This window comes from Garra rufa, chromosome 1 (genome assembly GCF_049309525.1).
Source record: "Garra rufa chromosome 1, GarRuf1.0, whole genome shotgun sequence".
Taxonomy (NCBI): domain Eukaryota; kingdom Metazoa; phylum Chordata; class Actinopteri; order Cypriniformes; family Cyprinidae; genus Garra; species Garra rufa.
Window position 1 is genome coordinate 47,042,856 of NC_133361.1, and position 15,396 is coordinate 47,058,251.

Here is a 15,396-nt window from a genome sequence, read left to right on the forward strand (position 1 = left end):
GCAGATCAGTCTCACTGTTTGTGATACACACAATATTGGAATAAACTTTTAATTTATGAACTGGGGGTAGGAGTTTATATCTCTGAGGTGAACTGTCTGTTTTTCAGAAAAGTTTAAATGGCATTTTCTTTTCATCTACCATCTGTATAATTGCATTATAAAGCAGTGTTCATTTGTGTAAAGCAGTAACCAAAGAAAACACTATCGCTGCTTAGCGTTGAGCTCCTCTATTAAGTTTAGTTTTTCCCAATATACAGCATTTCCAGCATACTAAGTCCTTCTCTAGATGATTTAGCAGCTTCCACAAATTTTTTCCATAAGACATCATAAATTAGTAGAACAATGTCTTTAGTAGTACATTAACCATATCCATACAATCTATGCTGTTTACATCTAAGTGTGGCCACAATGGCAAACGTGATGTTGGTGCAAACCCAACTTGAAGAATAACAATGTGCAGGAAACGGTAAAACTGTTTGCACTACGAACCAGTGTGTTCATTAAGATAGCATGTTAAAATAATATGGTAAAACACAAATTTGCAATAAAAAGCTGTTTTGTACAGCTGGAAGCAGATGAGACCGGAAGCCAGACCCATGAAACTTACAAATGGCCGCATCCACTCTTACAGGAAAAATAAGGTGGATATAGTTATGGTGATTTTATGATTTGATTTTATCTAAATTTCTAATTAGCTAAGTAACAACAGCTATGGACATTGAATTACGTCCCTTATGTAAGTTATGTAAGTTACCTACCGTCAGGTGACTTAAACTGTAAACTTGTTTTGTTAACGTCTTACCACGGTTGAAATTTGAAACAATGACTGTGCGATTAATGGAAAAAAATATATAACATTACATTAAAGTATGTTTCATAGTATCTTGCAGCATACCTTCGGATGTTCAGTCATGATTTTCATCGCGCTATGTAACGTTAAATAAGAGTGAAGACGAGAGAAGATGATCAAATCTCTCGCGCTTCCGGCAGCAGTTGAACTGAGGCAGCTACAGTGATTCATCGCGTCATATTAATTTTAAAGAGCGTCAAAACGCGTTTATTGTTTGAATATTGTATACTTGGTACTGTTTGTTTGACCTCTTTATTTACAATGAGGTTTTATATGCGTATATACGTGTTTTAAAAAAACGTCACATCACAACTCGCAGTGTCCAAAGTTCAGTGTAACTGTCACTTTACGTCTCAGGAACAGGCATCGCTAAAATGCACGGTCTCTCAAAACTCCCATTATGCACTCACATGTGACTCACTAGCTGAGAGTGCACTGTACACCTTATGTAACTTGATTATACTTTTATGAAATACCTTACAGTTACAGTTGTGTATTGATGTGTGACTAAAGAGTTTCCCTTGGATGATGTGTGCAATCCTCTAGGTAGCAAAGCACAGTGTCATAACTTACTACTGTCATCGCTGTCTGAACTGCAGATGTCAACCGACGTCTCAATGCTGCTTGCTGCTGACAGGGTCCCGCCCCCTCCTCTGGCCCCTGCCTGCAGAGGGGACAAGAGACTTCCACTCGTTCCTCCAGAGGCCCCAACCCCCGGGCTGAGAGCCAGTGGAGAAGCAGGGTTAGGAGAGATAGGCTCGGCGGGCGGCGAGAGTCGAGGGAAATAGGCAGATATCTGTCTAATTGGTCGTATGGGGCCGGGACAGACGTCTATGGCCATGTGTTCCTGGATGGAGATGGTGAGCTTTTTTCCCTTACGCACCGTCATAGAGCTAAAGCAGAGAAAAAGAGTGTTATTTTGACACTTATCAGCCAGCTATAATCCAAAACGACTTTAAGTGCACAGACAATTACACCAGAGCCATCTGCGGTTGCAGGGATAGTTCACACAAACATGATAATTCTGCCTTTTGTCGTTCCAAACCTGTATGATTTATATTCCTCTATAGAACACTTTTTTTTATACAATGAAAGTCAGTGGGGTCCAAAACAACTCTGGATCCCTGTGACTTTCATTGAATGGGCAAAAATAAAACACTAGACATTTTTTAATGTCTTCCACAGAAGAAAGAAAGTTGTACAGGTTTGGATTGGTACGATGAGTAAATGAACTTATCGGTACATGCAAAAAAAAAAAAACCACAAAGATGGTCATATGGGTGATGCTAACATATGGAAGTGAACATGCAGGCTACTGAAGTCAATGTTTACACCTTTATAAAGTAATGTGCTGTGGATGCTAGCGAATTTGTGCACAAACTATAGTTTTCCTACTATAGTTTTACCTCAGGTTTTGCTTGTATACAGTAGAGTTGTCACTGTAATACTGAGTATATCTTTGGAATAACTACAGTAACCTCAGAACTCGTTGATTTTGAGACGGCTGACCAGCTAGTTGAGCCAGACGACTTAAAGGGATTATTCACCCAAAAATTCTGTCATTGATTACTCACCCTCATGTCGTTCCAAACTCGTAAGCCCTTCGTTCATCTTCATAGCACAAATTAAGATATTTTTGAAGAAATCGGAGAGCTTTCTGACCCTGCATAGATGGCAACGCAACTGACACGTTCAAGATCTAGAAAGGTAGCAAGGATATTGTTAAAATAGTCCATGTGACAGTACTGGTTCAGCCTTAATTTAATGCGTCCTGTTTTCAATCAGAAGAATAAAGAATTAATTTTTTGTTTTCTTTTGCACACAAAACATATTCTCATAGATTCATACTATTACGGTTGAACTACTGTCACATACTATTTTAACAATGTTCTTACTACCATTCTGGGTCTTAAACATATCAGTTGTGTTGCTGTCTATGGGGTCAGAAAGCTCCTGGAATTCATCAAAAAAATATTAATTTGTGTTCTGAAGATAAACAAAGGTTTTACACGTTTGGAACGATGTGAGGGTGAGTAATTAATAACAGAATTTATGTAAATGTGTAATTTTATTTATTATTTTACATTTAAATGGTGAATGAATTAGAGGTTGATATTGTTTACAAAAGTTATGAAAATTTGTGTATATTAGTTGCTGGTAACAAATAATTTAATTGCCATTAAAGCTAACAAATTATTCATCAAGAGTAATTGGCAGAGATTAAAAAAATATGTAGCAAATTATTCATAATTATTGTGCAACACAGTTTGTATACCACATGCCAAGGCAACTGACACTGCTTGATATAATCAAGAAAAAAGAGTGATTTTATTATGTACAGTTGAGGTCAAAAGTTTACATACACCTTGCAGAATCTGCAAAATGTTAATTATTTTACCAAAATAAAAAAATACATGTTATGTTTTATTTAGTACTGACCTGAGTAAGATATTTCACATAACAGACATTTACATATAGTCCACAAGAGAAAATAATTGCTGGATTAATAAAAATGACCCTGTTCAAAAGTTTACATACAGTACACTTAATTCCTAATACTGTGTTGTTACCTGAATAATCCACAGCTGTGTTTTTGTTGTTGTTGTTGTTGTTGTTGTCGTTAAGTGATTGTGGTTCATGAGTCACTTGTTTGTCCTGAACAGGTAGACTGCCTTCTGATTTTCAGAAAAGCCCTTCAAATTTTTTTTTCAGCATTTTTGATTTTGAGATCCATCTTTTCACACTGAGGACAACTGAGGGACACATATGCAGTGCGCGGGGGTGGGGGGGATGGGTCTTTTTAACAGAATAAAGATGTGTAGGTTTTTCTTATTTTCTCTAAATATCATTTTTCTCAGATGCTACAGAATACACTTTCATGTTTCCCAGAAGACAAAATGAGTTAAATTTACCCCGATCTTCAAATTCAAAAAGTTTTCACCCCCGGCTCTTAATGCATTGTTTTTTCTTCTGAAGCATCAGTGAGCGTTTGAACCTTCTGTAATAGTTACATATGAGTCCCTCAGTTGTCCTCAGTGTAAAAAGATGGATCTCAAAATCATACAGTCATTGTTGGAAAGGGTTCAAATACACAAACATGCTGAAAAACCAAAGAATTTGTGGGCCCTGAAGGATTTTTCTGAAGAATGCTTATATGTATGCATTTAGTCCTACATTCTCCATTGTATGTTAAAGCCATTGAGTTTAAACTAAATATCTTTTCTTGAGAGATCAACGCAAAGAAAAATCGCACAAAGGCACGGCAGACATTTTACAGGAACTAGAGACCTATTTTAGAAACCAGAACCAAGGGTCTCTTTGTTGAGCTCTATTTGAAAAGCTTTATACTATAAACAGACACAAATAAACACGCGAATTACAACTTAGTTGCAGAGTTGAGCTGCAAAGTACAGCAGAAGAGCAATAGGCTAGAGGCTGTGAGCATGAGTAGGTACAAAGCAGTGAGGAAAGAGTGCGGCTGGAGGTTCAGGGTTGGAGGAGAGTGGGCGTTTGGATGCTGCGGCTTAAGAAGTTTGTGCTGAGCTCTAGCTTTAAGAACTCGCCATCTAAGCCCCGCTCTGGTTTATTTAGAAGTCGTGAGCAAAAATCTATGCTTGAAGCCAGAAGCGGTGCTTGGCCGATTTCCTCTTCCCTGCAGGCTCTCTCAGCCTTTTTCAATGTAAATTGGAACTGCTGTTAAGCCTTTGTGTTTTCCTTTCTAAATTAAAGACCTTGTTGCAGAGACTTGTCCTCTAAACAGCCTTGTTTGTTGTTGCTTGTTTTGACAGACTGTCAGCTATGCATTTGATCTGTAATACCTCCAGAGACTGAGATGAATTGACCTGGCTTGTCAAAACTGTTTCTGAGATGCCGGACCCACGTGCCACAGCGCACTTTCAATTCCGACCTGCTCTTCTCGCCCCTCGACGTGAGCCGAGCTGCAAAACAGCGCGGTGGTAAAGGTTTGTCAGCTTCCCTAAGCACTTGGCTTAAAGCACCACTGAGAACCGCAAATGAAGCTGCTTTACAGAGGAGACCACAAAATATTACTTTTAAGAGTTACTGAGCTAGAACGAGGAGAGGATGGGGAAAAGAAAATGAGTGTGTAATTTGATAAGATACAGCGAGGATGCACTTTTGACTTATTCGTGGTTCTAGCCCAGACGTCTTGTTTCTGAGGGCACATTTCATATGCAAATAAAGCTCCCCTGAGAATGTTTCAGGGCGTTTGCGGCTAATCCCAGCAGAAATAATGAAGAATTTCAATCAGGGAGGATAATTTTGGACTGTGGTGGTACTGTGGAACAGTCTGCACCGTTGTTAAGATAGAGAACTATGAACATCGTCCCAGTCTCTGATAGGTCCCCAGTTGAAAGGGATTACAAACATTTTGATGCCACAGATCCCTAATTTTAATGGTCCCCTTGAGGAGAAACTCTTTTCAAAATGCAAAGGCAGATATATTATCATGTATTTTTTTTTTTTTTTATTTCATATTCATATTTTAAATATATATTTTTTTATATGTATGCATTTATTATGCATTATACTATTCAAAAGTTTGAGGGCTAAGATATTAAAAAAAGAAAAGAAATTGATACATTTATTTAGCAAAGATGCATTCAAAGTGCTGGTGAAGACATAATCTTACAAAAGATATTAAAGAAATGTAAACTTTTTTATTCACCAATGAATAAAAAAAAAAATCACATATCACAAGAATATCACAAAATATTAAATTAATACTTTAATTCAGCAAAGACACATTGATCAAATTGATTAAAAGCAACTGTAAAGACATTTGTAATGTTACAAATAATGTCTATTTTAAATAAGCGCTGTTCTAACTTTCTGTTCATCAAACAAACCTGAAAAAAAAAAATATTGTTTCCACGCTGTAAACAATTATTTCACAGTTTAGTTGTATCAAGGATTTTTTTTAAGTTGACAAAACTTGCAGTTTCTGAATTTGTTTATTTAACATTTTAATTTTTCAGTGTCTCAACTAGTTTGTAAGTTAACTGAACAAGTATTTGCCCCCCTTAACTTAAAAAAATGTGTTGAATCAATTAAACAGCAACATTTTTTATCTCTAACTTAACTCATAATCTTAAGATAACCATGTAAACTTTTTAGGTCATTTTTATAACAAACTACAGTTAAAGTCAAAAGTTTACACACACCTTGCGGAATCTGCAAAATGGTAATTATTTTACCAAAATAATAGGGATCATACAAAATGCATGTTTTATATTTAGTACTGAGCTGAATAAGATATTTCACATAAAAGACATTTACATATAGTCCACAAGAGAAAATAATAGTTCAATTTATAAAAATGACCCCATTCAAAAGTTTTCATACACTTGATTCTTAATACTGTGTTGTTACCTGAATGATCCACAGCTGTTTTTTTGTTTGTTTAGTGATAGTTTATGAGTCCCTTGTTTGTCCTGAACAGTTAAACTGCGCTCATTTTTATCAATTCAACTATTATTTATTATTTCTCTTGTGGAATATATGTAAATGTATTTTATATGAAATATCTTATTCAGGTCTGTACTAAATAAAAAGTAACATGCATTTTGTATGAACCCTCTTATTTTGGTAAAATAATTACAATTTTGCAGATTTTCTGTAAACTTTTGACTTCAACTGTAAATGTAGTTGAGTGAACCTAAATTTGAAAGTTTACTTAATCCTCTTTATTGCTTGAATAACTTGATACAATATTTAATCTAACATTATGACAGCAAAACAACATTAACAACACAAAATCACTATATTTGTAATAACTGAAATTCTTAGTTTCAATGAACTCATAATTTTATAGCAACTAGGTTACTTAATTTTTTTAAGTTAAACCAACAAATAATTTTTACAGTGCACAAAAATATTGACCAGCACAACTGTTTTCAACATTGTTAATAATAATAAATATTTCTAATATTAGAGTGATTTCCAAAGGATCATGTGATACTGAAGACTGGAGTAATGATGCTGAAAATTCAGCTTTGCCCTCACAGGAATAAACTACGTTTTAATATACATTTAAATAGGAAACATTTAGTTTAAATTGTAATAATATTTCAGAATACTGCTGACTTACTTGCCTTATTGAGCATAAGAGACTTAAAAAAACAAAAGAAAATCTTAAATGTTGGAATGGTTGCATAAATTAAACAGTTTAGCTAATTTTTTTCATTATTTATTGTCCAAAAAACATGATACGTTTGGACAGAGAGGGAGAGAGGATCAGAAAGACGTTCATAGCCGTGGTTTGAAGAGAAGGAAGAATGCAGCAATAGGACACATACTCATACATAGCTGACCTTTAAGGTAATTTTGGCCCATTTGGCCGAAAGCGCATCATTACATGCCATTGCAGTGATTTCTACTTGTCAATCCATCAGGGCGTCCGCTGTTTTGACAGGCATCATGGCTGTCGCCACAGTGGTGGCAGGTAAGTTGTCATAATGGCATTGGTGCAGCGCGGCTAATGAGATCATGACACATGGACGCTAACAAGATTAGCGATTAGCACAGTACCTCACGCCAAGCTGAATTTTTTTTTCAGCCTTCAAATCAAATCTCTTCTCACCACCTGCTGTACATAATAATATGTGTCCATGATGGTTTATGAAGCTGGTTTGTTTCATTATTTATTTAAACATTTTCAATGATTTGCAATTCTCTGGCAATGGCTGAAAACTAAGGATTGTTTTTCAGCTCTCAGACTGAGGGAAATGTCAATTTGCATCTAAAATCGTTATATGACGAAGTACGATTTCGGAAGAAATGATATGTGCGCACTAGAACAAATCTGAATAATAATATAATTCTTATCAACTAAATGTGATTGTATCTTACATTTTTTCATCTTCAGAGACTATTCCTTCTGAGGTAACTGTGCCAGCGGCGAATTAGAATCTGATCTAATTTACATAGACTTTATAGGCACGCAACTATAGACCTCATTCCTAGCACTATCTTTTAACCCCCTGGGGCCTGAGGTGTTTTGGGGCCCTGAAGAAGTTTTGACATGCCCTGACATTTGTGCTTTTTTCAGTATCTTAAAAACATATGAATGGTTAAAGTCAGATTACATTGTAATCAGCACATATTGGGCTACAATAATATGCAAGCAACATTAATGTGCATGTTTGTGTTTTTGAGAAAACTATGTTTATGCGTGGTTATTGAAAATCTAAAGTTTTGAAGTCACTGAAATAAGGCCATGAAGCACATACAGGACATTTCTTTACAACACTTTAGATAATTGGATGTCGTAGGCTAGAATTTTTTCAACCAAATGATGTGAAAATCATCTCGTTCACTCGTTCAGAGAAAACAATATATTGATTTAAATTTTATAAAACATGTTTTGTGATCGAAAGGGATTATTCATAGGTGTGGCAATGGCCCATGAATATTTAGCAATTCACACCCGAGAGACAAAAGGGCCCTCCCTAATGGCCCCATCAATGTCTGACTTGACTATAGCAGGTAAGGAAACAATGTGAAAAGATTCAGAGAAAGGAGTTTTAGATTATTTTTATTTTATTTACTATCACTGTATAAACAAAACATACATAATGAAGGTCAAAGACACATTATTGAGCTCCCTCATCTTACCACACAGATGTGCATAGACTTTGTGGCATTTCTGGAAACTTCTTCTGAATTCTGTTCAACAAATGAAACAAATCTTACCTGCTATTTTGTGTGCCCTTAAAAAAATACAAAAAAAGTCAAAAACTTGTTTTACACTAGAATATCAGTGTAGTTGAACATCTCAAGTTTCTAGTGCTCTGAGAGGAAAACAGTTTGAAGGGACTCAAGGGAAAGAGGGCAGGATTCATCTTTTGAGCAGGTTTGAGATCACTACAAAAACAAAACAAACCAAAAATCATATCAGGATCATCTGTCAGAATACAGTCTATACTCTAGAATTTGTACTAATGTAAAAAAAAGGACATGTAGTATCTAAGAAACTAATAATTATCGTTTAGCACTATATTACTAATAAACGTGATGTAAACACACATTCAGTGTAAGCACTCATATTACTTTTACACTGTTATACAATAAAATAAATAAATAAAGTATGATTCTACATTCATAAAGATATCGTCATAAATGCATCTCACAGTCATAATCACATCGTCTTTCTAGAACATTATAAATATCCTGCCATTGTAAGAGATGCAATGCAATCAAACGTACTTCATAATGTTTCATTTGATAAAGTCAGGAATTTTAATTTGGAATAAGTCTAACTAGTAAAATGTGTACATGTTTTGTCAAAGTAAATAACAGCGAAAGCTAGTAGGAAAATGAAAGTAAGACTTACTCATGTAAATGTCTCCTCCTGCTGGGTTTGCGTCGCATCGCGTCCTTCTTAGGATTGAGGTACATATAAGTCTTATTCCTCACAGCATGTCTTCATTCAGTAACAAACTGTAACCAAGATGAACTTGAAGTCATGTTGCTTTGTTGCGGTGATGTGGGAGTTTCCTCGCGTACAGACACTCCGGTCCTTGCCGCGCTTGTGGCACATGGCTAATTTGCATGGCAAAAGATTTCGCGATAGTGGGCGCGGTCACATTAGAGATAATTAGTTGGAACTGGATAGACTAGACATCTCCTTGGTTTCATATAGATTAATTTATCACAGATTATTTGTTTTTGATAAAACTTACTTTGTTTAAAAGCATAAATCTCAAGCTTTCAGTAGATACCACTTTTATGTTTGTGTGCTAAATATTCACCGTGTTTGAATGATATAAGTGACGCATTTCTAAAAGCAGTTCACGGAGACAGAGAAAACAGAAATCACCCTGTTTGTTTTCTTTATTCTAAATAAAAAAACACAACTTTCTGCTGTTCTTTTGAGTGTGCCCAAATAAAAGTACACGCTTTACAGTTTCCATTGATGTATATCTCTAATGTGTATGACTTAAACCGACAGAGCATTTTTAGTGTCTTTTGCGCTGATCTTAAAAAAAGTAGGTTGGTCACGCCGGCGTGACCGTCGGCCCCAGGGGGTTAAGAAATCTATTCTTTAAGCAGTGGTTTAGTTAGTTAGTTATTTACATTTATAAATTTAGCAGACACTTTTATCCAAACCAACTTACAAAAGAGGACAACGGAAGCAATCAAAAATAGTTAGCTATCAAGTTAGCACTACTGTTTTATGTCATCACTAAAAAAGAAACACAAACTTGCAGTAAGTTGCATGCACAGCACTGTGTCGTGGCAGCACGTAGCTCTTGCCTACTGCTTGCATTATGAACTGTGCGCATTGCGCACTAGCCCGCTAACTCTGTGAGTGCAGTCACAAAATGAATGAATGTCAGCGCTTGAGATTGGATCACAGCAAGACATGAAGAGGCTGTTGAGAAGACGCCTCGGAGTGGGGGGTGGGATGTGGGAGTGAGAGGAAGTAATGAAGAGAGATATTCCAGTAGTGTAAATTACTGACATGTTTGGCAGTGTGTTGTCACAGTACATTATGACTCTGTTGGCACTTGAAGCCAAACTCACATTATGAAACAATGGCTAGATGGGATTTGGATGGCTGTCAACATGCTCGCTAGCGGATTAAATTAACTAGCTGACTAAGCTGCACAAGACTTCAATTGTGTAACTGATACATGTATCTGGTTATATAGACCTGTTTCGCTCTCATTTAGTATCTCTGTCTTTTGTCTCATTCAGACTTTAACATTCTTGCTCGGTTCTCTGCTGTTTCTGCCTCGAGGCTAAATCTATGCATACTGACCCCCCCCCCCCCTCTCTCATTATCAGTCTGTCTGTCTGTCCGTTCATCTATGTTTATATGAAGTTCTTTTATGTCAAAAAATCATTAGGATATTAAGTAAAGATCATGTTCCATGAAGATATTTAGTAAGTTTTCTACTGTAAATATATCAAAACTAAATTTTTGATTAGTAATATGCATTGCGAAGAACTTCATTTGGACAACTTTAAAGGTGATTTTCTCAATATTTAGATTGTTTTTGCACATCCAAATTATCAAATGGTTGCATCTCGGCCAAATATTGTCCTTTCAACATCAATGTAAATTAGAAATTATTTAAAAAAAAGTATTCAACTTTCAGATGTATAATTCTCAATTTCCTCAGAGGAGGCATGGGAGGCGGTGCCTCCTCAAAATATTGGATGAGAAAAAAATTTGTAGTACAAAAACAAAACAATGCCAGTATTACAAAATATAACATTCCAAAGTGTATGAATCACTCATTTTCTAAAGAAACATTGTCCAAGTGTGACACCAGAAGGAAAATTGTCTCTCTCGCCTCCCCTGAGCCCATTGAGTTTTAACAGACCCCCTAAAGCGTGCTGTGAGTTTGTTGGGGGGTAATTGAGAATGAATGGGTGAAAGTCACGTGAGAGGAGGCAATGCATCTATCGTGATCCCATCCCGCCTCTTGTGTTTGTGCACATTTGTGACCCTGGACCACAAAACCAGTCTTAATTCGCTGGGGTATATTTGTAGCAATAGCCAAAAATACATTGCATGGGTCAAAATTTTTGATTTTTCTTTTATGCCAAAAATCATTAGGAAATTAAGTAAAGATCATGTTCCATGAAGATTTTTTGTAAAATTGCTACTGTAAATATATCAAAATTTATTTTTTGATTTGTAAAATGCATTGTTAAGAACCTAATTTGGACAACTTTAAAGGTGATTTTCTCAGTATTTTGATTTTTTTGCACCCTCAGATTCCTGATTTTCAAATAGATGTATCTCGGTCAAATATTGTTCTATCCTAACAAACTATGCATCAATAGAAAGCTTATTTATTGAGCTTTCATATGATGTATAAATCTCAGTTTTGTAAAATTTTACCTTATGACTGGTTTTGTGGTCCAGGGTCACATTTCATGTTCGCAAATCCGCCTGAATGAACAATATAATGGCATTAATGGGAAGACTAATTTAATAAAGTAAGTAAACAACCACTTTGTTACATCAAAATAAATGTCATTGCACACTGAGTCCGAATTTTTCACATGTGTTTTTTCTTTTTTCCATATTCGTCATCCTTTCCTATCAAAATGCTTGGTACGGATGCAAAAACGCAGAAAATTGAACCTGATCCGAATTTTTTTATGACGAACAAAAGTTTCGGAGGCAATGTGTAAACGTGATTGACTCAACATGAGGTCGAATTTATACGTTTCAATGTGTGTGCAATGAACTTAAGACTTTAAATGGCATGAAAATATGATCTGTGGGAGTTTTTAATGAGTAATCAGCTTGGTGAAATTTAAAGTAAGTTTTGGTGACCAATATTTATCGAGCTTTGATGACTGATGATCCAAAAAATTTAGAAAATAGGTAAAATTTTTTTTGGCTCATTCTCCAACTCCTCCCGAGTTGATAAGTTGATTTTTACCGTTTTGAAATCCATTCAGCCGTTCTCCTGTTCTGGCGATATCACTTTTAGCATAGCTTAGCATAGATCATTGAATCCTATTAGACCAATAGCATCACGTTCAAAAATAACCAAAGAGTTTCCATATTTGTTGTATTTAAAACTTGACTCTTCTGTAGTTATATCGTGTACTAAGACCGGCGGAAAATGTAAAGCTGCGATTTTCTAGGCCGATAAGATTAGGAACTACACTCCCATTCCGGTGTAATAGTCAAGTAGGGCTGGGCAATTTGGCTTAGAATCAAAATCTCGATTAATTGAACATTTTAACCCGATTACGATTAATGAACGATTATTTTATTTATTAATAAAATTATATTTAATTATATTTATATAATAATTATTTTTTTGCCCTCATAGTTCACTGAGAAGTTTTGTACAGTAAATATGTTCACATATTACAAGCGAGAGATTTTTGGATGAAGGGTGCATTACTTGATTTTAAAATAATTGAAATAATTGAAATTGAAATTGATCTATGATTATTAATTGAACATCAGTGTTGAACAACTGAAATTAAAGCAAGCATTGCTTAAAACGAAAAGTCACATTTTTCTTAAATTAGTGAAAATAAATAACTTGCACTATTGGAAACAAAATAAATAATTTTCAATGTTTTTCATATTAAAAGTAGAAAATAAGCAGTATCTCCTCTAAATAAAATTACCCTTGTATATCCTGTAAATACTTTTTACTGTATAAATACTGTTTAAGCTCTCCATCGACATGTCGGCGGAATAACGTAACGGAGCGCTTGTGTTTTTTAAAGGGAAATTAATTGAAATAATCTTCCTGGAAAAATTTTAACGATTATAGGTTCTGAATGTCGATTTCGATTATTTTTCGATTAATCGCCCAGCCCTATAGTCAAGGAAGTTTGCTGCCATAATATGGCCGAAGCAGGAGCAGTAATATCATGCAGCACAACGTGACCAACTGCATGCACAGGGAACGTTCCTTGTTGGAAGTTACCTAGCTGGGAACTAATTTCTGGTGCTGCGTGATATTACTGCGCTCCGCCGGTTTTAGTACACGATATAACTACAGAAGAATCAAGTTTTAAATAGAACAAATATCGAAACTCGTTGGTCATTTTTGAACACGATGCTATTGGTCTAATAGGATTCTATGCTAAAAGTGATATCGCCAGAACAAGGAGAATGACTGAATGGATTTAAAAACGGTAAAACTCAACTTATTAACTCGGGTGGAGTTGGAGAATGAACCTATTTCCAAAAAAAGTGGAGTGTTCCTTTAATAAATGTAAAATGCTTTAAAACATTAACTTGATGAGATTCATACTTGGCTTTAATAAATAGAATATTGATTACATTGTTAATGTAAAAATATAAAATCAATAAAATAAAATTTAACAAACAAAAAATATCTAAACAGCGATCAATTCACTTCAAATGATAATAAAAACAACATCCTTAAAACAGGATAAATTCAATTCAGAGTTTATTTTATATTCTATCTATCTATCTATCTATCTATCTATCTATCTATCTATCTATCTATCTATCTATCTATCTATCTATCTATCTATCTATCTATCTATCTATCTATCTATCTATCTATCTGTCTGTCCGTCTCTAAACTCTCACTTGTGTCTCATCAGAGGTATCATGTTCTCTTTTATTCACACAAGATCAGTGGTCCTGATGAGAAGCACATCACCGTTTCACAGTCAGTCACTGTGTCACTCAGACACTGATAGATTACCAGAGTGAGCGTGAGAGAGAGAGAGCGGTTCGCATCACACGCTTTCCACAAGAGCTTCAAAAAAGCAATGCATGCACAGTGTCTCATATCGCAGTGTCACTGAGTGTCAGATTATTCACTTCTCTTCCTGCTCTCTGTCAGAATGAAGTATATTCTCCCCATCCAAAGTTAAGATTATGCAAAAACAAAACAGCAAATGAGAGTTGAGGAGAGGTGAGAGAGAAACAGGAAGGGAGCAGGAAAAGGTTAACGTGCACACATACATGAGTATATTAATACTTAAACGCACAATGAGTGCAGGTTGTGGAGGCTCACGCACGCGGAGAAAAGGAGAGGTGAAGGGGACCAGCGGTAAACGGGTAGAGCGAACTTTAGGTTAATGTCATTTCCACTAGGAAACACATTAACACAGCAAGAAGGGGTTAACAATGAATTGACTAATTACTGGAGAGACAGAAAGGGAGGGAGGGGTTTGCAAAGAGAGGGACAAACAAATAAAGCAATAAACAAGGAAATGCCGGGAGATTAAATGACATAATAGGTACTAGGAAGTTACAGGCACAGATAAAATAAGCAGAATTTTCTCTTACCTTTGATTGTGTGAGTGTGAAAGACTCCCTCATAAACAAGTGAATTCCAAAGCACAGGGGTCTGCACTAACAGGTGGTGCAAGAGAAAGAGATAGAGGAAGGGAAAAAGAGAGAGAGAGAAAGAAGAGGAGGGGGAGGGAGAGACAGAGAGGGAGAGAGAGAGAGATAGAAGGAGGAGGAGGAGAAGAGCCGGAGAGAAGTGTGTGTAGTGTGTAGCATAACATCAGAGAATCTATAGGATTACACATGCAGAAATGTGAAGAAGAGGAGGAGGATGAAGGGTTTGGGAGAGAGGGCGGGAGGGATGGAAGGATGGATGGGAGGAGGAGAAATTTGTTAGAATGCACCATGCCAGGAGAAACCGTGGGATGGATGGATGGATGGATGGATGGAAAGGGAAAGATGAAGTGTGTTTGGACTGAGCCACATGTGCTACAATTTCACTTGCGCAATGGCTAATTCTATTTCCTGTGGGCATGTTTTCTGTTTGTTGTTGTAGTCTCTCTCTCTCTCTCTCTCTCTCTCTCTCTCTCTCTCTCTCTCGCTCTCTCTCTTTATCCTTCTGTCATACTGTGCAGTGTGTTTGCAATATTATTTTAGTCTATATGCATTTATCTTCACTGTCAACATTAATAGGCAGGGCTTTTTATTAGTGGCTGTATGAGGGATTAGAATTATCTTAAAGAGATAGTTCACCTCATTTTTTTTAATATTTTGTCATCATTTACTCTCTCATGACGTTCCAAACCTGGATGGCTTTGTGGAA

General features: G+C 35.9%; 1 protein-coding gene across 1 annotated transcript in view; it reads right to left on the minus strand.

Annotated features, from left to right (window-relative positions):
* Positions 1-14,935, minus strand: part of doc2a (double C2-like domains, alpha) — a 44,426-nt gene extending 29,491 nt beyond the window's left edge. The window contains exons 1-2 of the mRNA XM_073833359.1: positions 14,631-14,935; positions 1,424-1,743 (exon numbers count right to left, since the gene is read on the minus strand). Coding sequence (XP_073689460.1) covers positions 1,424-1,739 — 316 coding nt within the window. The 5' untranslated portion in view covers positions 1,740-1,743; positions 14,631-14,935. The remainder of the gene's footprint in view (positions 1-1,423; positions 1,744-14,630) is intronic.
* Between the last annotated feature and the right edge of the window lie 461 nt (positions 14,936-15,396).